The sequence below is a fragment of the Podarcis vaucheri genome (genome assembly GCF_965113315.1).
Source record: "Podarcis vaucheri genome assembly, chromosome: 9".
Lineage (NCBI taxonomy): Eukaryota > Metazoa > Chordata > Lepidosauria > Squamata > Lacertidae > Podarcis > Podarcis vaucheri.
In genome coordinates, this window is record NC_138767.1 from 9450298 (window position 1) to 9475363 (window position 25066).

A 25066-nucleotide genomic window follows, 5' to 3' on the forward strand; every position below is an offset into this window, starting at 1 on the left:
TACATGCAGTAGGGATACATGAAATATCCTTCTAAACATGTATATCTGCCCTGAGCCCTCCCCCTCCCCCACTGAGAAATCTCCTGGGGGTGTTTCTTTTTTTCTTTTTTTCACCCCACTTCAGAAAATTAGGCTTGCATCCAACCGCCTTGAAAATGAACTGGGAAAAACAAAAAGTGGATCTCTTTTCAACCATCCTTTGCCCAAGTGGACTTGTGAATCGACCCCAAATATCTGAAAGACCATCTCTTTCCCTTCTTGGGTTTCTAAGCAGTGGAGACTGATCTATTAGAGTGAATGGGCCATTGGGACCAAAAACATCAGTCAGCCTGCAGCCAGCCTGCTCCAGCCTTCTTTGTTACAACCAGTCCAGGGTCTAGCAGTCGGTTTCTTCCTCCTTGGTCTCAGGTGTTGCTCCTATACAACTCAGCAGGAGGAAGATGAGGGCAAACTTAAAATTACTAGGCTAGTCTTGTCATTGACCTTGGCTCCACCCATTGTTGGTCTTCTGTCCTACCAGTTTCAATCAGAACTAGCGACTGCTGGTGTAAACATTGGCAGAGGGACCTTTCTTCATAGTTGGGCTACTCTCAGATGTGCAGGGAATGGTGGTCGATGGAAGCAGAGGCATTTCTCTGTGGAAGCCCCTGTTAGAATTCCTGCTCCATGATTGCAGTCATGGGATTGTTGTCTTTCACATGACGGTATATGTTTTGACTCCACAAGTGACGGAGACAGGATGTCTGTGTTACTGTGTTCCACGAAGTGGGACTATTGTCCTTTGTTCTTTTTCTCTTTGCTGTCTGATGCTAGACAGAGAGGGAGCCATGTTGCAGTGCTCCGTGTGTGTTTATATGTAAAGTAGATTAGCCAAAATGCTGAGTTGCTGAGGTCTGTTACGCAACTGCGAAGACTCTGCAGATCCCTAAGTGTGCCAGTGTCTGTTGGCATTGGTCGCTGTGATGTTCAGGCTAAAGAAAGCTTTTGAAGCTCCCAAATGAAAGACCAGGAGGGAGAGAACATGCCAGTCGGGCATGTGTCTTTGCCAGGGGCCTACTCGAGAGTAGGCTGAGCTCCTGACAGCCCCTACGTTGTGGAACTCCCTCCCCAAAGAGATGCACCCAGCGTCTTTGACTGTTAAGGTGCTTTGTTTTACTCACTTCTTTTGCCAAATTAATACTGTTCTATTCCATTGGAGGGCAGTCATAGAATCTTAGAGTTAGAAGGGATCCCAAGGATCAACTGGTCCAACCCCCTGCAATGTCGGAATCTCAGATAAAGCATCCATGAAAGATGACCATCCAACCTCTGCTTAAAAATCTCCAAGGAAGGAGAGTCCATCACCTCCCAAGGGAGACCGTTGCACTCTCAAACAGTTCTTACTGTTAGAAAGTTTTTGTGATGTTTAGTCAGAATCTCCTTTCTTGTAACTTGAATCCATTGGTTCGAATCCTACCCTCCGGAGCAGGAAAAAAGAAACTTGCTCCATCTTCCCTGTGACAGCCCTTTAGACACTTGAAGATGGCTATCAGTCTTCTCTTTTCCGGTCCTGTCCATCTGCCATTGTAATGGTTATCTCCATTTTCATAACTGCCACTGTTACCAAACCTAGGACCCTAAGCAGAAATATAGGCAAGAAATCTTATAAACAAGTAAATAAACTGAAACATTTTTTTCACTGCATTTAATCCATTGGATTGGGTTTCAACCAGGAATTTGCCTGCCACAAGAAGTTCACAGATCAGACTAAACATCTCTCCCCGCTGCACCTCCAATTCCTCCTTCCGTTCAGCTTGGAGGCATTGTGGTTTTTCTGTCCCATGTAAACTGTTCTCTCTGGGTAGAAACCTGCTTCCTTTTTCAGCTGAGAAGGAGAGTTCTCCTTGATTTTGGTGCAGTCTCTTGTTCTTGGCCCTCTCTGGCCTTCCTTTGCTTTGTTGCCATGCCTGATTCTTCCTACGCTTGAAACTGATCCCTGGTTCCACATGCCAAAATCACCTCCCTTTCCCCCTTCGTCTTCAAAAGCTCTCTCTCCTCCCTCCTCCCTCCAAACGTTCTCTTAAGAAATTGCTGAAGACTTGCCCTTTCCATGGTGACTCCCAGAGCTTACAGTCTGTGCTGGAGAGAAGCACCCTATCATAGAACCATAGAACTGTAGAGTTGGAAGGGACCCTGAACATCATCTAGTCCAACCCCTTGCAATGCAGGAATCTCAGCTAAAGCATCCCTGACCCACCCACGCTCTGCATAAAACCCTCCAATGAAGGAGAGTCCACAACCTCCCAAGGGAGACTGTCCAACCATCAAACAGCTATTACTTTCAGAAAGTTCTTCCTGATGTTTTGTTGGAATTTCCTTTCTCGTAACTTGAAGCCATTGGTTTGAGCCCTACCCTCCAGAGCAGGAGAAAACAAGCGTGTCCCCTCTTCCATGTGACAGCCCTTGAGATATTTGAAGATGGTTAATCAGAAGGACTTATATAAGTTAATGTTTTAAGGCAGAGGTAAGGTACCTTTTAGAGGTCAAAGGCCACATTCCCATCTGGGTAACCTTTTGGGGGCCACATGTTTGGTTGGCGGGGCCAGAGGCAAAAGTAGGCAGAGCAGCATATGTGTTTTTCCCCCTTTCTTCAGGAGGCTCAACTCTAGACACCCTCCTACACCTCTGGAGGGAGACAGGTCACCATCCCTTCATTAAGGAAACATCTATTCTTCACCATCAGTTTAGTAGGCTGTGATGCTCTAGGACAGAGGTTCTCAACCTGTAGGTCCCCAGATGTTGTTGGACTACAACTCCCATCATCCCTAGCTAGCAATGCCAGAGCTCAGGGATGATGGGAGTTGTAGTCCAACAACATCTGGGGACCCACAGGTTGAGAACCGCTGCTCTAGGACGCCAACTTCCACCATTCTCAATCATTGACCATTGACCAGGAATGGTGAGAGTTGTGGACCATCAACCTCTGGGTGGTCACCAGCCACAAAGTAGACAATAGCCAGATAGATCACTGATCAATGAGCACTCTGTGTCCTCTGAGCATGCTCAGTCCTTGCTAGATTACTTGCATTTACTCCCCACCCCTCAACTAAATAATTTTCGTACTTCTGCAAAGCTTGGGGTTCCTTCTGTGCCATTTTGCCAACCCAGTGAAAACTGAGCTTGTTGTTATTAAATACATTGCAACTGGGTGGAATGTGCTATGAAATCAGAGTCCCCTTCTTTCCGCTGTGTACTATTGCGCAGATTAAAACTTTGCATTCATATTTTTTTCCTCCTGTTATACAGTTCATCTCTCTTTTTTATAATTTGGGGGTGGGGAGAAGTGTGATTCACCCGACCCCAGTCAACCTTCAAAAATAATAGATTTTCCAAAACGGGGGTGGGGTGGGGGGTGTATTTCCCTCTTCCTGTCCTTCCAGGACTTGTTTGGTCATAGGAAAAACTGATTTGACACACACCAAGTTGAACGGCTTGGAACGTCACCGGCAGCCCTTGAGCCAAGTCAAAGCAGCTGGATTGCACTTCTAGAGAGGGTGAAAACAGCAACTGGCTTCCGATACATTTTGCAATCAGAGGAAGGGCAAGAAACTAAGACTGGCCTGGTGTCCTCCATCATACAGGACAGTCCAGTATTTCCTGCAGTGTCCAGTCCAGTGTCCTCATTCCCTGCACACCCACTAAACTTCCAGTAAACCAGATGCTCAAGGAAGGAGGTTCCAAGCGAGATGGTGACCTTTTTGGTTCTTAATGAATCAGCAAGCCAGCAGCTCAACTGCTGCTACTGCTGCTGGCTGTCTTGCACGCCACAAATTGAAACCTAAATTGCTTTTGGGAAATGATGATGTGTGATGACACACCATCATTTTTGGCTCCAGAGACATTGGGGTAAGCAGGTCTGTCTATCTATCTATCTATCTATCTATCTATCTATCTATCTAACTATCCAGGGCCGGAATTAGGTTTGATGAGGCCCTAAGCTACTATAGGTAATGGAGCCCTTTATAAGTCTAGCTGCCCTTTGTCAATAACCAGAAATTGTCACTGTTTTTTGTGTTGAATATATGCTATATGGTAATTTATGGACCTAATAGGTATCTAAAGACATTTGCACATGTTGCCATTCAACCAGTCCATTCAGAATGTAGGCACCCAATAATAATAATAATAATAATAATAATAATAATAATAATAATAATAATTTATTATTTCTACCCCGCCCATCTGGCTGGGCCTCCCCAGCCACTCTGGGCGGCTTCCATAAAAACCAAAAATACAATAAAATATCACACATTAAAAACTTCCCTGAACAGGGCTGCCTTAAGATGTCTTCTGAATGTCAGGTAGTTGTTTATCACTTTGACATCTGCTGGAAGGACATTCCACAGGGCGGGCGCCACTACCGAGAAGGCCCTCTGCCTGGTTCCCTGTAGCTTTGCTTCTCGCAATGAGGGAACTGCCAGAAGGCCCTCGGCGCTGGACCTCAGCGTCCGGGCAGAATGATGGGGGTGGAGACGCTCCTTCAGGTATACTGGACCGAGGCCGTTTAGGGCTTTAAAGGTCAGCACCAACACTTTGAATTGTGCTCGGAAACGTACTGGGAGCCAATGTACGTCTTTCAAGACCGGTGTTATATGGTCTCGGCGGCCGCCCCCAGTCACCAGTCTAGCTGCCGCATTCTGGATTAGTTGTAGTTTCCGAGTCACCTTCAAAGGTAGCCCCACGTAGAGTGCATTGCAGTAGTCCAAGCGGGAGATAACCAGAGCATGCACCACTCTGGCGAGACAGTCCGCAGGCAGATAGGGTCTCAGCCTACGTACCAGATGGAGCTGGTAAACAGCTGCCCTGGACACAGATTTGACCTGTGCCTCCATGGACAGCTGTGAGTCCAAAATGACTCCCAGGCTGCGCACCTGGTCCTTCAGGGGCACAGTTACCCCATTCAGGACCAGGGAATCCTCCACACCTGCCCGCCTCCAGTCCCCAAAAAACAGTACTTCTATCTTGTCAGGATTCAACCTCAATCTGTTAGCCGCCATCCATCCTCCAACCGCCTCCAGACACTCACACAGGACCTTCACCGCCTTCACTGGTTCTGATTTAAAAGAGAGGTAGAGCTGGGTATCATCCACATACTGATGAACACCCAGCCCAAACCTCCTGATGATCTCTCCCAGTGGCTGCATGTAAATGTTGAAAAGCATGGGGGAGAGGACAGAACCCTGAGGCACCCCACAAATGAGAGCCCAGGAGTCTGAACACTCATCCCCCCCCCACCACTTTCTGAACACGGCCCAGGAGGAAGGAGCGGAACCACTATATATAGAAATGAGCAAACCAGTGATATTTTAGGGAGCTGGCTAGCAGGTAGGGGCCATTACTTACATCATAGTAGTCTACACAACACAAAACACTGTTGCTGTATGTAGGTTTTGCTTTATTTGTTTTTTATCTTATATTTTGGAAATGTACATCCAGGTTTTTTTCCTTTAATTTTTTTGGGGGGACCCAAGAGAGTGGGGCCCTAAGCTATAGCTTGTTTAGCTTCTCCGTAAATCCAGCACTGTATCTATCTAATCCCAAATTGAGGGTGGGGAACCTGTGGCTCTCCAAATGCTCTTGGACTTCAACTCCCAGCAGTCCCAGGCACCTATGACCAATGGTCAGGGATGATGGGAGTTGTAGTCCAGCAATGTCTGGAGGGCGTTATGACTTCACCTGCTCTAGGCTATCATCTTAACCTTTCCCAGCTGTAACTGAAGTTTTAGTATGCATAATGATGTTTCTTCACATTCTCTTCTCCCTATATTGTTTCATGAAAGCCCTTGAGGGAAGGGCCATAGATCAATGGTGCAGCATCTTTCTTCTGTGCAGAAAGTCCAAGGTCAAATTCTCAGCATCTCCAGGTAGGACTGGGACTGTCACCTGCCTGAAATCCTGGAGAGAGACTGCCACTCAGTATAGGCAATACTGAGCTGGATGAAAGATTCTCTGCATTGCAGGGGATTGGACTAGATGATCCAATGGTTTCCATCCTGTGGGAATGTTCAGGGATGCAGGAGAGGATATATTGTTTGATTATCTCCTTTCCAACTTGTGTTAATTTAGCAGAGTAACATTCCCCATTTTAAACTTGTACAGTGGATACGTTTGCTCAGGCTCACTAAAGCCTCTAAAATAAATTTCCTTGGTAATTTCCCCTTTAGTCCCTCATAAAAAGATACACATGACACGGTCTTCTATAAAAGTTTAAAAAGCGTTTACTCACTCACATTCTGTTCACAGATGAATCCCAGAAGGCAGACTTAAGTTACAAAAGTAATATACAGAGGTACCTTGGGTTACAGATGCTTCAGGTTACAGACGCTTCAGGTTACAGACTCTGCTGACCCGGAAATATTACCTCGGGTTAAGAACTTTGCTTCAGGATGAGAACAGAAATCGTGCAGTGGCAGCAGGAGGCCCCATTAGCTAAAGTAGTACTTCAGGTTAAGAACAGTTTCAGGTTAAGAATGGACCTCCAGAATGAATTAAGTTCTTAACTCGAGGTACCACTGTACCTGGAAACTATCGCAGCTCCTTTGTCTTCTCTTGGGTGAAAGCTAAGAGAGAATCTTAGGCTAAGCAGATGTTGCTTCTTCGATGAATCTAGTCAGAGAGAAAAAGAGATGGCGGCCTCTGCTGAGGTATTTTGTTACCTGCATAGGTGAGGCCATGCCCACCTCTGGTCACATGTAGAGGAAGTCTGTCCCACCCAGCCTAGGAGGAAACAGGAAGTTCCTACTGGCTGGTCAAGACATCCCCTTTTTACGTCCACTCTAGGGATGTTGTACTTGACTGCTCTGTCTTTCACATCCCAAACATCCAACTCTGGAATTCTATGATTCTATGAAGCAGCGGTCTTTTCCATCAGGCAAGTTCCTTTGTGAATACAGGAACTGATTTTGTCTATGCATGCTGATTACACAATATAAACAGGGCTTTTGCTTTCAGAGTACCAGAGTGAGCTGGAGCACAGTTGTGGCACCTCTCAGGTGGGTGCCATTTCAAACTGGTGACCTCTCTGTCTGCTTCTTGCCTTTACGTACTTTTGAGAAGCCCCAAACAAACATTTCAAGTCAAAATGGAAGCTGGCCTCCATGGGAGAGTCTACTCTTTATTTTTTTAGACTGCACCTACCTCCTAGTTGTGATTGCTCAAGCTGCGGGGTGGGTCCAGTTCATGTTTCCTTTCCTTCTCCCATGTAGCAGTTACGGGCTTTAAGCTTTCCAGTCAGGCCTCTACCATTCCACAAGGACCCTTCCAAACTGCCCTAGCCATTAGATTCTGCCTTTAGATGCCCTTAGATTCTGCCTGAATCTAAGAGAATGAGGGAAGAGGGGATGCATTTATTTGACCTGGCCAGAATCTTGGGGAACTGGCTGCTCCGACTCACCTGGTGACTTACTGTAAGTCACTGCATGGTGAGTTCTATTTGTCTTGAAATAAAAGTGCTGAGTAGAAATAAATGCAATCATAATCGAAACATTAGCCCTCTCCAGATTCTTTCTTTGCAGCACCCAGTTTTTAAAAAAATATTTTCCTGAATTTCTGCATCATCTGTTGCCTGTGGCTTGGACTGTTCTAAAAACCTAGAGCACTGCTTCTTGCCATGACTCATTTTCAAATACACTGTATTATTATTATTATTATTATTATTATTATTATTATTATTATTATTATTATTATAAAAATCTCTGTTGCCTTACACCTACAGTATACAGTAACTATGGTGGAGGGAAATTGCCTTGACAATTCTATCCCTGGAAATTGGTTGTTGCCAGAAGGTAACAAGCCCTCAATTATGTGAAACAAGCAGGATTAAATATTGCAGCCGTCCGCCTCCAATTTGGAGAGCATCCCCTGGCTGTGGATTAGGAAAATGGGTGTTGAGAAGACTGATGGCTTTCTAAAGCAACAAGCTCTGCATCTTCTCATACCTGCCTTGGCTCTTCAGCGCAGGATGAAGCTTTTGCTTCCCTTGGCTTTGCATAGGAACCAGCAGCCTCACGTACTATTTATTGACGTTTAGCTGGACCTACCTAATCAGCACTTTGCAAAACAATACGAAAACTGAAACACAGGCGCCCTTCAAAATCCTCACCTCTTCAAGTTATGCACCGCAGATCTCCAGTCCAGCAATGAGTACAAAAACACATAAAGAGTGTGCATAAAATGCACATATGTTCATGGAAATAAACATACAAAATGCTTTACATAATAATGTAAATAATGTGCACACTGGGAAATATTGCTTTGCAAGAATCTGTACATTGGGCACAATTTTATGCAGAAATTCACATTATATTCGGATAGATTTTTATGAGGGCCTTTTAAACAAAACAAAAAAAAACCACAACAAAATGAATTGATGTGCAGAACTAAAAAACCGAAACCAAGGGAAACGAAAATTGACAGCTACAGTATTTCCATTCCTAGTTGGGGGTGATCTATTGAGGTGTGGGAAGAGAGAGAAGGTCTCAATATTTATTTATTTGCATTTATAGCTTACCATACGCATGGTGTTACCAGGGTGGGTCAAACAGTTTAATACCCCAAAAATCTAGAATGCATTACAGCGACCCAGATCATGGTCACTGTGGATTGGCAATAGCTAATTATTATTATTATTATTATTATTATTATTATTATTATTATTATTATTATTTTATCATCTGGCTAATGAACTGATTGTCCCTCCCATGTGTGCAGCTGCAGTTTATAGGGAAGAGGCAGGGAGAAAGGGATTGTGCCACCTGTCCGAGGGACACAGGAAACTGCTACATACAGAGTCAAACCCAGATTTATATTGTCTGCACTGGCAGGCAGTGGCTCTCCGGAATTCCATGCAGGAGTTCTTTACAGTCTTGCCTGGATATGTTAGGAATTGAACTTGGGACCTTCTGCATGCGAGCTGGATGCTCTACCACTGAGCTAAGGCAAGACTTTCCTGGCTCTTCTTTTGACCAGACCTGCACAGCCTGTGCTCGATGTCTGATGGTAGCTCTCTGTGCACCAGAACTTTACCATGTACAAAGGTGGGTGGGAGAGGGAATCTGTCCAAGTGGTTCTTGTATTGCCCAGCCTTTGCAATAGAGACACCACACACCCAAAGGACCTGCCTTTTTCCTGTACATGCTGTTCTTAACATGGTCTGAGGCTGCACACCTATACCCAGGGATACTGAAGCTTTGGCCCTCTGAAAGTTGTTGGCTCCAAACTCCCAGCATCCCTGACCATTGCCCATGCTGGCTGGGACTGATAGGAGTTGGAGTCTAGCAGCATCAGGAGGGACCACATTCCATATCCCTACTATATGGCCACTTACCAGAGAACTTAAAGGTAAAGGGACCCCTGACCATTAGGTCCAGTCATGGCCGACTCTGGGGTTGCAGCGCTCATCTCGCTTTATTGGCCGAGGGAGCCGGCAGACAGCTTCCGGGTCATGTGGCCAGCATGACTAAGCCGCTTCTGGCAAACCAGAGCAGCACACGGAAACACCATTTACCTTCCCACTGGAGCGGTACCTATTTATCTACTTGCACTTTGACGTGCTTTCAAACTGCTAGGTTGGCAGGAGCTGAGACCGAGTAACGGGAGCTCACCCCGTTGCAGGGATTCAAACTGCCGACCTTCTGATCGGCAAGTCCTAGGCTCTGTGGTTTAACCCACAGCGCCACCTGTGTCCCCTCATGAAGGTAGGCCCCACTTTTTGGGGGGTGGCAGGGAGATAACAATACAGTGGTACCTCAGGTTACAGACACTTCAGGTTACAGACTGCACTAACCCAGAAATAGTTCCTCGGGTTAAGAACTTTGCTTCAGGATGAGAACAGAAATCGTGTGGTGGCAATGCAGTGGCAGCGGGAGGCCCCATTAGTTAAAGTGGTACCTCAGATTAAGAACAGTTTCAGGTTAAGAACGGACCTCCAGAACAAATTAAGTTCTTAACCCGAGGTACCACTGTAAAGCTGAACTGCAAATAGATGTTGGGTTGGAGAGTGTGGCGGGTGATTAATTTAACAAACACAAAGTGGGCGGTCATTAGATGTTCTTTAGTTATGTGTTTTGGAACTGTTGTTGAATCGCACCTTATGTCCTTGGCGATACTCCCCCCCCCTCCTTTTTTTGCAAAAAAAGAGAGAAACCTAGAAACAACACAGTACTGGGCAGATTGACAAGTAATTTTCCTTCTGGATTTTTGCTTTTGTTGCCAAAAGGTGGCATCTGCTTCTTGAATCCTCTGTGACTGAGGTCACTGCTTGCAGCATACTGAAATAGCCTGCAGTACTTAGGAATTGCAGGCAAGACCAGTCCAACCCAGTGTTTGGTGCTGATGTTGCCCCAAGAAGGAGAAGCAATCTCCTGTTTCTCCAGGACTAGAAGGACAAGTTCTCTTCTCCTTCACTGTGTGGGATTGCCAAGCCATTGATAAACCTCTCCTCCAAGAGTTAAAAGCTGTCCAGGTTGGTGACCATCACTGCCTCCATCATTTGACTATGAGCTGCATGAAAAAGTACTTTATTTCATCTGTTCTGAATCTTCCAACATTCAGCTTTATTGATGCCCATGAAATCTAGTGTTATGAGAGAGGAAGAAAACCCTTTCTCTATCCACTTTCTCCATGCATAATTTTATAAAGCACCATAATGTTGCCTCTTACTTGCCTTTTCTTGAACCAAGAAGTCCCTAATATAACGATCTCTGGCAGGCAAGCAGCCTGATAAGCTGCAATGACTCTCCGTCAGTTTTGTACAAGTTTATTTACAACAAGAAGAAAAAACAAATCCAGAGCTGGCCTTCACGTGCTCTCATTAACAGTAGTTGCTCAGTCTGACTCATTGTCCCTCCTCCAACAGAAAGAACGCCAAAATCCCGCCTTTCTTCTCCTTCCCTTCCATTGTTCTCTGAGCTTCTCCAGTATCCTAGTGCGGGGACTGAACAGCTGGCCCGTTTCGTCACCACTCCCAGAAGACACAGCCTAAGACACTGGCTTATCTGCTAGTTGCCTGGCAACACTCGGGCCAACTTCCAACTCCTCCTCTCCTTGGGAGCTAACAGCTTCTCCCTGGGAAGGAGGGGGGGGGTCGGGCTGTCCTCTCTAAACTCTGACAAACAGGTCTCAGCTTCAGAGTTGGCTCCTTGGTCGCTTAGCTCATTTTCTGAGGCTGACTCTTCCACTCACTCTGGGGGGCCATGTTCCTGACACCTAACACTTCAACCTTATGCCGATTGTCCTTTTCTAAACTTTTGCCAACTCTTCCATATCCATTTCAATGCAAGGCGACCATTTTTGTTGTTTAGTCATTTAGTCGTGTCCGACTCTTCGTGACCCCATGAACCAGAGCACACCAGGCACTCCTGTCTTCCACTGCCTCCTGCAGTTTGCCCAAACTCATGTTAGTAGCTTCAAGAAGACTGCCCAACCATCTTCTCCTCTGTCGTCCCCTTCTCCTTGTGCCCTCAATGTTTCCCAGCATCAGGGTCTTTTCCCGGGAGTCTTCTCTTCTCATGAGGTGGCCAAAATATTGGAGCCTCAGCTTCAGGATCTGAACTTCCAGTGAGCACTCAGGGCTGATTTCCTTCAGAATGGATCGGTTTGATCTTCTTGCAGTCCATGGGACTCTCAAGAGTCTCCTCCAGCACCATAATTCAAAAGCATCAAGTCTTCGGCAATCAGCTTTCTTTATGGTCCATAGTGACCATCTCAAAACCATAGTGACCATAAGAAAATGGCATAGTGACACAGAAAACTGTGAGGTGACCATAACTGTACACAATATTTCAAATGTGGTCTCCGTGTAGATCTGTATAATAGCACAATGATACTGGCAGCTTTGCTTGCAATTCCTTTCCTAATGATCCCTAGCATGGCATTTGCCTTTTCCACACCTTCCGCCCACAGGGTCAACAACCTTGCATGCAAGAAAGAGAACCGTTACGAAAATACGCAACTGACTTTTCTGAAGGTGATGATGAAACAATTTCTAAACACAGTAAAAATCCCCCTTCGTGATTCTCTAATTTGTTATGTGGAGAAACTTCCAGCTCTTGAAAGAACATAGGAGCCCAGGGAACTGCTTTATGCTGAGTCAGACTCTCGGTCCATCTAGCTTGGAATTGTCCAAACGGACTGGCAGTGGTTCTCTAGGGTTCCAGACAGGGTGCCTTTTCCAGCCTTGGAGCTGCCAGGGATTGAAAACAGAACTTTCTGCCATTAAGGCAAGTGCTCTACCACCGAGTCGCGGTCTCAGAAGTATGGATCCCACTGAAAATCACCAACCCCAAGTTCCACGGACACCTTATCCCCGTAGCTATGGAAGCAGGAAATCCATAATAACTTTTACTGCAGATGTGTTTGGATGTCGGGCGGGAGCAGCCAAAGGGGAAAGCGATGTGGGCATCATTGGCTCCTCTTAGTTTTCATTCCCCCTGCTTTCCCAGTAAATTGGCCAGTGTTTGGTGTGCGGTTCTGAACGTTTTTCATCCCCGGACTTAAAAAAGCATGTGGCAGGTATTTTGTGACGCAAGTTTTGCACAGTCATTGAACCCAACACACCTTAAACTAACAGAGAGGGTGAAAGGTGGCTGTGTCTCTTCGGTGCCTGGAGATGTGTTTTTTAAAGACATGGCAACATCGTAGCTATAAAAGCACGTTTTATGTCAACTCTTTAAGAAGTTAAAGACTGGAGGGTTGTCTCCACAAACTGCACCCCCTCTCCTCTCCCCCACAACCCATGTGCACCTCCCTCCAGCCAGGTCTCCTGTGTTTGTCTTGGCAAGCGGAGACTGTCTGCTTGGCTGGCGCTCGGCTATTAGACAGATGAAACACAGAACTCTTGATCCTTATTTCAGTGGCGCTTCTATTTCGCGAATGGCAAAGCACAGCTCCCATCAGCCGCTTGCAATTGTCCAAAGCAGTGTGTGTGTGTGTGTGTGTGATGCCCTTGCAAATGTGCCCATTTGAATAATGAGAATGGCAGCTGGAATAGAAAAGATTCCGTGGGAAGCTGCAGGATCTCTTTCAGAACGGAATGCCCGTAAAGCTGCGAAAGCTGTAAGGTGGTAATACCTTTGGGGAGGGGCACTTTAAGGATGGAGGAGAAACCGGATCCAGATCATATTTAAAGAGGATCCTGCTTAATTTTGCTCTTTCTGAAACAATATGCAAACCGAAATACAGGAAAAATGTGCACATGAAGCAAATCTATAGACATACACATATTTATTGCATACACAAATATATACCGTCATACCTCGGGTTGAAGTAGCTTCAGGATGAATATTTTCACATTGCGCTCCATGGCGACCCAGAAGTAACAGAGAGTGTTACTTCCGGGTTTTGCTGCTCGCGCATGTGCAGACACTCAAAATGACGTCAGTGCATGCGCAGAAGCGGCGAAACGCAATCCGCACCCACGCAGAAATGCAGTAACGTGTTACATTCACTTCAGGATGCGAATGGGGCTCTGGAATGAATCCCGTTCGCATCCAGATGTACCACTGTATAAATTAGGAGAAATAGTTGAAGCAGGAAGTGCTATGTATATGCTACTGTTTGAGGACAAGCATAGACATTTATTGACATTTGTGCTCCACAAATCTGCACCTTGGCTTCCAGCCTTGCAGACCTTTTCCCAGAGAGGGCAGGGCCTTGACTGACTCCAGCTACAAAAGCTGAAGCTCCTAAACACACTCTTGGGCTGGGATGTTGGAATGTTTAGCAGGGTTTGCTTGAGGGTGGGGGGTTGTTGCTGTTAACGCTATTAATTTTTGCATCTTCATTTCAGATCTTATTATGCTATATGTAGAAATTGTTTAATTTGCTTGTGTACTTTTTGATGTTTTATTTCTTGATCATGGCTACACACGTTATGTTTGCAATTATGTATTTTTTTCATGTTGAGAGCCACCTTGATCATGGTTTTCTATGGAAAGGCGGCATACAAATAAATTGATGGATGATGGAAAATCACACAAAAATGCTCATGGATTTGTGTGAGGATTCAGGCCCCCCCCCAGGTGCATTAAAAAAAATAAAAATAAAAATTAAGTGATTTTGAAATGTGGAGAACTGAATTTAAGATTGGGAAAATGAGAAACAAAGTGAAACCTAAATGTATTTGTCCTTTCCTAGCAGGCACAACAGGAGTGCCTGGCGTGCTCTGGTCCATGGGGTCATGAAGAGTCGGACATGACTAAACGACTAAACAACAACAGCAGGCACAACAACTCTCTGGGGCTGAGGCCTCTACAACCTCCCCAATGACCACTGGGACAGGGCTCAGCCATCTCAAACTTGAGGGGCAGAGGAGGCCTGGCAGGATGTGGCCCTGGCTGACCTATGCGGCCTGCTGTGTGAATGCCACATTAGGACATTGAACAAAAGTTGAGCTAAAACTTTCTCACAGGTATCAGCATAAGCTACAGTGTTCACACACCATATTGGCCCGACTATAAGCCTCACCCACAAATAAGCCACACCTTTAAAATTCAAGGCTTACTTGCGGGTGTGGCCTGCCTCCCATCACTACCAACCTGAACAGGGGGCGGTTGGCGCTTGGCACCCCGCTCTCTGAGCCAGTGCCACTGCTTGGCTCCGAATATGTTGTTGTTTAGTCGTTTAGTTGTGTCCGACTCTTCATCACCCCATGGACCAGAGCACGCCAGGCACTCCTGTCTTCCACTGCCTCCCGCAGTTTGGTCAAACTCAAACTGGTAGCTTCAAGAACACTGTCCAACCATCTCGTCCTCTGTCATCCCCTTCTCCTTGTGCCCTCAGTCTCCCCCAACATCAGGGTCTTTTCCAGGGAGTCTTCTCTTCTCATGAGGTGGCCAAAGTATTGGAGCCTCAGCTTCAGGATCTGTCCTTCCAGTGAGCACTCAGAGCTGATTTCCTTAAGAATAGATAGGTTTGATCTGAATAGGCTCCGAATATAAGCTTTTTCACAGTTGGAATTGGGGGGGGGGAGTGTGACATATCCGGACCAATACGGCATTCATGCTTTTGAATTTGCCCTTTGGGCCGTACAGCGCCAATCCAGATAATGCCCCGTGACGCTGCATCTCTATCTAAATAGCACATTTGTGGAGTCAGCACATATAATCAAATAATTAGCCTCCTCCGCCTCCTCTCCTCAGCCTAGCATTGGAACAAAGCAACAGATGGTTGTTCTTAATTAATAGCTCCTCAGTGCCATAGGGCTTAGTGGAGAAGGCTGTTTAATTTCATTAACATGGATCAAGGCAGGGTTCCATCCACTCCTGCAGCAGAAAAGGCTGGCTTAACTGTAGATTAGCCACGTAGCGTCTTCCAGACTTTGCCATGGCTTCAAACAAAAGAGCCCAAGGGGTGGACAAACCCCAGGAAAATGTTTATACTTCCTCTCTTCATTGAGAACAAGATCAGCGACAAATCCCTGGCCCCGTTTGCTTGTTTGTTAATTTCTCTTAAGCTATTAATATGCACTAAAGCTTTGAAGTGGTATACCCATTTATTTTTATTTTTTAACACACACATTGGATAAGATCAACTGAAATTAATAACGAAAGCAAAGCGCTTCCTTAAAATTGCCTGCTGGACTAGAAAGGTCTTCATCAAGCCGGATGGCTCAGTCCATAGAACATGAGACTCTTAATCTAAGGGTTATGGGTTCGACCCACACATCGGAGAAAAGATTCCTCCATTGCAGGAGGTTGGACTAGATGACCCTTGTGGAGGACCTGAAATTCAACAGGTTTCTAATCCCAGCCAGGAGAGAATTCTGCAGAATTGACCTCAAGATCAGTGACTGAGCCCCATTTATTCTGCTCTGTCTGAAAGCTGCTGGGGTGATGAGGAATAGGAATAGTGCACTTTGACCCACTTGCGCATCCAATTGTTTTTAAAATCATCAACACCACCACCATCCTGAAAATTCATCAGAGTGCATGTCTCCAATGTGTGGGCAATTTGGCCAAATATCCACTTTTTTATGCAAGCAGTTCTCCCCAGTATTGCTCTTGTTTTCACCAATAGATTCATTTTATTCTCATTTTGTCCTAATATGCACCTTTTCTTTGGTTGGAGAACTGCACCACACACTTTGGAGAAGCATGAACATCCAAGGACAGCTGCACTCCACGTATTATATCAGGAACTGCAAATTAGGTCATTTCACATGAAAATGCAAACCAGCCCGGAATTCTCCCCCACCACTGCTCTATGGTGAAGTACAGCTTCTTGAATGTGGCACTTGATTGTTAGGGCTTTTAATACCGGGCTGAGTGTTTGGTTTTGGATGCCTGCTATTTCTGTTTGTGTTAAGGAATGTGAGCATCCAAATGCAAATAGAAACATGTAGAGCATGACAGCAGATTCCCCATTCAGTCTCAGGGTTTCAGAAACCGGTACACCCTGGGTGTTGGATATATTTGGAACTTAAAATACCAGCGAGTCTTTTCCAGGTAACCGCAAGCTTCTTGGCTGCTGTGGCCATAGCAATTCTCCCTCCCTTGAAACTCACACCCAGATGTATCCGAGAGGTGAGCACAGCTGGGCATTTGACTTCGTGTCTTAGTGGATTTCTGCTTCTTAACAAAATTGCCCTCATCTCCAACCCACCTTGCATGCCAGGTGGGGATGGATGACTCTGTCAGTTTCACATTCTCAAGTTTCCAGCCTTAAATTCAATTCTCCACATTTCTACAGAAAATTCACCAGTGTTTAAGTTCTCACAACAAAGACATTTCCATGCGCAGTTTCAATATGTACATTTTTTTGCAAGCAATATTTCTTAATATGATGAATATGATGTATTTTTCTGTTATTTTTTAAGAATAGCTGCAATTTTAATGCAAACGTTTTCCCCAACATATTCATTTTTGTACACATTCGTTGGAGCACTGCGTTGCAAAATTCAGAGAAGGGCAAACGTCAAAAGATAACTCTGGTTTGGTTTGTGTAATATATTTCAAAGGGGCTCGCTATCGGCTCTGATCTTCCAAAAGTCCAAGCAGACCTTCAAAAGAAAGAGGCCTGCATTTGTAGAGTGACCTTGGCATCAGTTCTGCAGGTGGTAGTCAAAAGTGGCTTTTTTTGGCTTTTTTTTGGGGGGGGAACAATCAACAATTTAGGTGTCTTCTTAAAAGAAGCTCAGCAACTTTTGGGGTGTCCTGGTTTTTACTGTTTGAAATATGGCAATTCTAAGTCACCACCTAGCAGTTCATAAACACATCAAAGTGCAAGTAGATAAACAAGTACCATTCCGGTGGGAAGGTAAACAGTGTTTCCGTGCGCTGCTCTGGTTCACCAAAAGCGGCTTAGTCATGCTGGCCACATGACCCGGAAGCTGTCTGCAAACGCCGGCTCCCTCGGCCAGTAAAGCGAGATGAGCAACACAACCCCAGAGTCGTCCACGAGTGGACCTAACGGTCAGGGGTCCCTTTACCTTTAAGTCACCACTGCAGTCCAGTAGAAAGGTGGCTTGGATTGCAGAGACAATGGAGATTACCACCTTTGCTCAATCCACCACACACACACACACACACACAAACACACACACACACACAGAGAGAGAGAGAGAGAGAGAGAGAGAGAGAGAGAGAGTCTGGAATGAAGTGGGTATGGGTTTCACCATAAGGCAGCTTTTTTTGTTGGTTCAAAGAATTTCTCCCTGGTATCTCAGTATATGCAGAGCCCTCGGCATGTTTACTCTGAAGGAAATATTGCTAAATTCAGTGGCACTTAACAGAACATTCCAATGCACGTTCATGCAGCAATAATTCATGTTGAGCTTGATGAGACCTATTCCCTATAAAGTGTGTTCAGGATTGCAGCATTAGTGGGGTAAGATAAGGACAAAGTTTTAGAGCATCAGGTCACTGAAAATCTGGGCAGGGGACATTTTAGAAGGCGAGAAAGCACTGCAGAGGGAGGGATCCTGCCTAGAGGCAACTCTACACATTGATTATTATGTTGAAACAAGAGTAGGCCCTGACTGACTTCACAGTAAAGAGGCAATTAGGAAGGAAGCCAATTCTTTTCCCCCCAGCTAAACTGAGTAGAGTAAGTGATTGCTTATCCAGTCAGGGGAGAGATTGTATTACCACGTTGCCTGGTGCTGGTAACACCACACCTGAATTCCTGTGCACCTTTTGACCTTAAGAGAGTAGAACTGCAAAGCAATAAAAAAACGAGTGTTGAACTGTGCATCCAGAAATGCCATATGGTTAGGAATGGCAGAGAAATTCAATTAAGTTTTCATTTAAATGTGGACTTACCTCATTTGCACTTCGTGAAACAATATGTGAACTGAAGCACAGTCATCTTTCGCAATTCACACTGTCTGAATTTTGCAAAGCAGTCCTCCAGCCATATAGCATAAATGCATACACTGGGGTAAAGTGTGCCTTATGGATGCATATATTAGTGACTATAACCTAACAAAGATGCATCTTATTTTCCTTTGCAAAAACAAACAAACAAAAGTTTATATTAGGCAAAAATGCATACATATCAAGTCCAGTAATATGTACAAAAATGCTTATGCTGGAGGAAAACCTGCATATAAATGTATATGCTAGTGATAGTAATTTGCAGAAATGCATTATAATAGAGGACACAGCTGTACAAGAATGTGTCTATGATGCAAAATTGCATACCAAAAAAAAAAAGTGCATATTAGGAGAAATTCACCTGCTGGTGAATTTTCACCTGGGATAGATACATGAGAGATAGATGGATAGATGATAGATAGACAAGCAGATAGATATCGGTCATGAAATCATAGAATCGTAGAATTGTAGAGTTGGAAGGTACCCTGAGGGTCACCCCCTGCAATGCCGGGATCTCAACTAAAGCATGCACGATAGATAGGGCCATCCAACCTTTGATTAAAAACTCCCAATGAAAAAGACTCCACTACCTTCTGAAGGAGCCAGTTCTTACCATCAGAAAGTTCTTCCTAATGTTTAGTTGGAGTCTCCTTTGAATGCATTGGATTGGGCCCTCCCCTCCAGAGCAGGAGAAAACAAGCTTTCTCTATCTGCCATGTGACAGGCCTTCAGATATTTGAAGATAGCTATCATATCTCCTCTGAGTCTCATCCAGGCTAAGTCTTATCCAGGCTAAACATACTCAGTTCTCTAAACCATTCCTCATGAAGCTTGGCTTCTAGACCCTTTATCATCTTGTCCACCTTCCTAAACATTCATACAAACAAATGAGGATACAGTGGATGCTTGAGTTGTGAACGTGATCCGTGCGGGATGCACGTTCGCAACCCGCAGCGTTCGCAACCCGTGTCTACACGTCTGCGCACTTGCGGGTTGAGATTTGGTGCTTCTGCGCATGAACAAAGCGTGATTTAGTGCTTCTGTGCATGTGCAACCACCAAAACCCAGAAGTAACCTGTTCTGGTACTTCCGGGTTTCAGCGGTCTGCAACCCAAAAAAACGCAACCTCAAGCGGCTGTAACCTGAGGTATGACTGTATTTGGAGAACTGAACTCAATATTGGAAAAATGAGGAACTGATAGAAACCAAAAATTACCCATCACTTCTCTATTTACCCAACACCAACAACTTGTTTTTGAAAATATTCCCCCCTGTGAACCTTTCATGAATAATGTCATCACCTATCTTACCACCCACCCCATCTTTCGCTGTAAAATAGAAAAATGGAAGAGGAACCTGCTGGGGGGAAAGGCTGTTTTGGGCCTCCTTTCTTTTATTTTCTTTCCTTTGAATACTTCCAAGCTGAAAGCATTGAAAATGGGATATTTAAACAAACGTGGGAGTGCCAAGATAGAATCTTATGTCATGAGCATAGCAACTGTAGGCACAAACTCTCTCTCTCTCTCCCCCCCCCATTTCAAATGGCAAGAAAGCAATCCATTCACTTGCCAGGAGGCTGCTAGGTTGCCAACCTAATAATGCTTCTTGGCCATACGGAAAGGGAAAAATGAGGGTGTGATCCTGAAATGGACTTATTTGAACTTAAATATCCCAATGGTTATTGTTGAGGAAAGGGGACATTCAGAGGCAGAGTGGTTGCTCTGCATTGCACTTCAGTTCTGCCATATCCCAATGAAAAGGATCTTGTGTAGCAGATTTGGGAAATCTCTGTGCCAGTGATCCTGGAGAACCACTACCCGTTGATTCCTGCCTTGAGAATGTCTTGCGTGTTTTGATGGAGCTGCGTATTAGCCTAAAAAAAACCCCGCACACAACTTTTCAAGGAGCAAGAATAATCAAAACAGATAATTATACGAAATATTCCAATCCCTGACTTCTTTCCTTGAAAGGAGCAGTGCCGGATTTACGTATAAGCTAAACAAGCTATAGCTTAGGGCCCCCCAAAAAATTAAAGGAAAAAAAAAACCCCTGGATGTACATTTCCAAAATATAAGATAAAAATAAAATAAAATAAAACCTACATACAGCAACAGTGTTTTGTGTTGTGTAGGCTTCTATGATGTAAGTAATGGCCCCCACCTGCTAGCCTGTTCCCTAAAATATCACATTTAAAGGGCCCCATTACCTTCAGTAGCTTAGGGCCTCATCAAACCTAAATCCGGCCCTGGAAAGGAGTACAAAGTGGGGGTGGATAGACAGCATGTCTACTCAAAAGTAAGTCCCATTGAATTCAACGAGGCTTAATAAAAGGTAAAGGACCCCTGACAGTTAAGTTCAGTCATGAACGACTCTGGGGTTGTGGCGCTCATCTCGCTTTACTGGCCGAGGGAGCCGACATTTGTCTGCAGACAGTTTTTTCCGGGTCATGTGGCCAGCATGACTAAGCCGCTTCTGGCGAAACCAGAGCAGCGCACGGAAACGCCATTTACCTTCCCACCAGAGCGGTATCTATTTATCTACTACTCTATGGTAAATAGATAACAGTAATACAGCCAAAGGCAAAGGCTCATCAGCCCCAAAAGCTTACATGTTCTCCCTTACAGCAGTAGTTGAGGAGCTATTCCTCCAATCCTATAGACCAGGGCTGGGGAATTGAATGTGGCCCTCCAAGCCTCTTTATCTGGCTCTTGGACCACTTCCCTTACCCAGCCAAACCCTCTAATGGCCCTGCTTTCCTTGAGTGGTTTTTACCTGGCTAGGATGTGCTTCTCCTTTTACTGCCCCTTCCCCCACTGCCTTCTCTCACCATGGCCAAATTTTGAATGGCTTCGGGGCAGAGGTGTTCTAAGTAACCACAACTTTGAAGTTGTGTTGAATAACTTTTAAATGCCGGTCCTAAGCATTCCAACTAGGGAATAGATCCCACATGATTCTGCAATGTCTCTCTGCAATTTCTCATTGCTGTTTAATTTATTAGCTCCCCTCTGCCATGGAGCTGTTGCTGCTGTGTCCCGTCCCCCCCAACTTTTCAAGACAGTGTGGTTTTCATGATGGATCAGGAGTGGGAAGATCCAGATTCAAATTCATATTCTCCCATAGCACTTAGTACATTGGGCACCTGAACACTGGACATTGGAAACTGCCTTAAAGGTAAAGGCAAAGGTAAAGGTAAAGGTAAAGGGACCCCTGACCATTAGGTCTAGTCATGGACGACTCTGGGGTTGCAGCGCTCATCTCGCTTTATTGGCTGAGGGAGCCGGCGTACAGCTTCCGAGTCATGTGGACAGCATGACTAAGCCACTTCTGGCGAACCAGAGCAGCACACGGAAACGCCGTTTACCTTCCCACCAGAGCGTTACCTATTTATCTACTTGCACTTTTGATGTGCTTTCGAACTGCTAGGTTGGCAGAAGCAGGGACCAAGCAATGGGAGCTCACCCCGTCACGAAGATTTGAACCGCCGACCTTCTGATCAGCAAGCCCTAGGCTCTGTGGTTTAACCCACAGCACCAGCCGCGTCCCCGGAAACTGCCTTAAACTGGGCCAAACCACTGGTCCATCTAGTTCCATTTTGCCCCTACAGGATTTCAGGATTTCTGTCCCAACCCTACCTGGAAAAGCTGGGGATTGAACCTGAGACTTTCTACATGCAAGGCAGAAGTTCTGCCACTGAGCGATGCCTGTTTCCCAATTGCCCAGACCCAGTAGTTCAGGGGTAGCCTGACTCCAACTGGAGTCCTGCTGCATCTGCACCCATTACAGGGAGACAGTTGATTGCTGGTTTGTAGATGCACACACTCCAACTTGTATTTGTCCCTTAACATTTCCACACTGCTCTGTAGAGCAATTCAAACAAGATTTCTGTACCTCTCATCCAAGCATAAGGTTAGGTCCTCCACCCTTGTTTTGTACAGTGGTATCTCTGGTTGCGAACGTGATCCATTCCGGAGCGCTGTTCACAACCTGAAAGGAACGCAACCCACATCTACGCATGCGCGGGTCACGATTCGCCGTTTCTGCACATGCACGTAACACCATTTTGCGCGTCTGTGCATGCACAAGTGGCGAAACCCGGAAGTAACCCTTTCTGGTACTTCTGGATCGCTGCAGGATGCAACCTGAAAACACGTAACCTGAACTGAACGTAACAAGAGGTATGACTGTACTACATTCAGTGATCCCATTGAATGATCCCAACGACAATTTATTATCATGACAAATCTGGAAGACGGATTCTTCACATATCGGTGTCTTCTTACTTCTTTTCCTCTTTCTGCCTAGGCTGGAATGATCAAAGTGGGTGAAGATGAATATTTTATTGAGCCGTTGGAGAAAGGGAAACAAATGGATGAAGAGAGAGGGAGGAGTCACATGGTCTATAGGAGGTCGGCCATTGCGCAAGATCCAGGAGACATACTCCCTGACATCCTCAGTGAAGGTATTTCTCATGTCTATGCTTACTTGAACTCGCTGGCTGGATTTGAGCTGATCACAAAAGACTAGCATCCCTGTTGCCTTGCATGTTTCCACACCCCATCCCCAAAGGATGTTAGAAGCTTTCATTTTCCAGTTTTGATTGACCATAGTTTAGCATTCCACCAGAACTTTAAATTATGGCTAATCTTAAGTATATTGTGTTGAAGCAAACCAGCTTCCTAAACCATTATGTGAAACTGACATTTCCTATATTAACTATAGTTTAGGATTGTATCAGAACTCAGAACTGTGGCTAATCTTAGGTATATTTTGTTAAAGCAAGCCAGCTGTGTGAAACTGACTTATTTCAGACAAACCATAATTCAGATTAACCACAGTTTATCAGGGTTTGGGCAATGCCACAACTTCTGGTTAATCAAATGTGGAAACACAATCTTATGAACAGCATTTCGAATTGTGCTTGGAAACATACTGGGAACCAATGTAGATCTTTTAGGACTGGTGTTTTATGTTCCTGGTGGCCGCTCCCAGTCACCAGTCTAGCAGCCACATTCTGGATTAATTGTAGGATTAATTGTAGCTTCTGTGTCACCTTCAAAGGTAGCCCCATGTAGAGTGCATTGCAGTAGTCCAAGCGGGAGATAACCAGAGCATGTACCACTCTGGTGAGACAGTGCGCAAACAGGTAGAGTCTCAGTCAGTGTACCAGATGGAGCTGGTAAACAGCTGCCCTGGACACAGTGTGAGCTAGGCTCATTCCTAACATCAAGGTTTAGTGTTATGTCTGTACATGGCCACTGTCACCATGAACATTTCTTTGTTTTATCTTTTTGCAGGGAGACAGGTGGATAGCTTTGAATAAGTAGGTCAAAATTTGAGGGTTTTTTATATTAACTGTGGAAATTTAATAAAAACAACATTGTAGAAGATCAGCAGCAATATTTTAATTTGGTTGTTGTTGATTGGATTCTTTTTTGCAGGTCCTGAGCATTGATTTGATTAAAAACCTAAAATACTCTTTTAGGACTGGATTCACACAGTGATACAAACTACTTGTTGAGTTTGGTTCAAGTAGGATTGAGTTGCATGCGACTGTTGAAGGTGATGCTGAATAAATTGTGTGCACTGAAAACTTTTGACAAATTCAGCATTGGCCTATGATACTGACGTTTAACGAGAAAGAAAATGATGTGTTAAACTCAAGGATGATAGCTTCATCTGCTAAATGGAGCTTCCATGTTTAAGCAATAGTGTGTTGTGGAATACCGGTTGCTGGTGGCCTTCTGTGGAGAAGAGCTGTCACCTTCAAACCCTGCTTTGGGGCTTCTTGTGATGTTCTTTTGCAGTGGTAGACTATGTGGTACCTGCCAGATGTTGTTGGACTGCAATTCCCATCACCCCCAGCCAGCATGGCCAATAGTCACAGGTGGTGGGAGTTGCGTCCAACAACACTGAGGATAATGTAAGTTGTGTGCTCTCCCGAAGTCAATGGACTACAACTCCCATCATCTCTGACCATTGGCCATGCTGGCTGGGGCTGATGTGAGTTCAGCAGCATTTCAAAGGCTCTAACTTGGCTACCCATATTGGTTGGGGAGTTTTTTTGATAGCGGTGATGGGGATAGATAATGTGATACCAGCTATGCACTGAACCACCAAGGGGAATTTCCCCTTAAGACCTCAGGAAATAGCTGTTGTTTTTAAAAGCTGAACTGTGAAATTATTTGAGTCCATGGTCTATGATACATCACAATATGATTACAGGGACTTGTAGTTCATGGCCAATCAGCAGTGCAGTTATGTAATTTTAGACTCTGGACTTAATGGTCTTAGGTGGGGTACATCTTTGGAGGTAATATCTTGCTTACATCAAATGGTGCTATGCCCCCTCCTTAACTCGCTTACTAAAAATTGAGGCAAGCCAACCATGCTGAGTTTGGGGGCCCTACTACTCATTCTACCAAGGGGGACCCTGGGCCTGGCTTGACTATGGCCAATTGTCCCATGAGAATCCAGTGTGTAGGATGAAGGGCGTGAGAAAGAGCAAAAGACGGATCTCATATGTGTGCCCCAGAGATTACCAATGTGGTCACCACTGTGATCCCTGTGGGTGTAGTGGATGACTTGAGGTCTTTCCCTGGTGCCTGTAACATCTCTTACCTGCCCATCACTGCCATCGCAGTCAGGAGGTGTTGAGGGCACTTACCTTCCTTCCCATGAAAAGTACACGAAGGAGAAAGTTGGGAAAGTGATGCTCT

The 25066-nt window shown here is 45.1% G+C and overlaps 1 protein-coding gene across 1 annotated transcript in view; it reads left to right on the plus strand.

Annotated features, from left to right (window-relative positions):
- The window catches only part of ADAMTS3 (ADAM metallopeptidase with thrombospondin type 1 motif 3), a 143045-nt gene that overhangs the window by 20085 nt on the left and 97894 nt on the right, over positions 1-25066 (plus strand). Inside the window, exon 4 of the mRNA XM_082236327.1 lies at positions 22653-22809. Within this exon, the coding sequence (XP_082092453.1) occupies positions 22653-22809 (157 nt within the window). The remainder of the gene's footprint in view (positions 1-22652; positions 22810-25066) is intronic.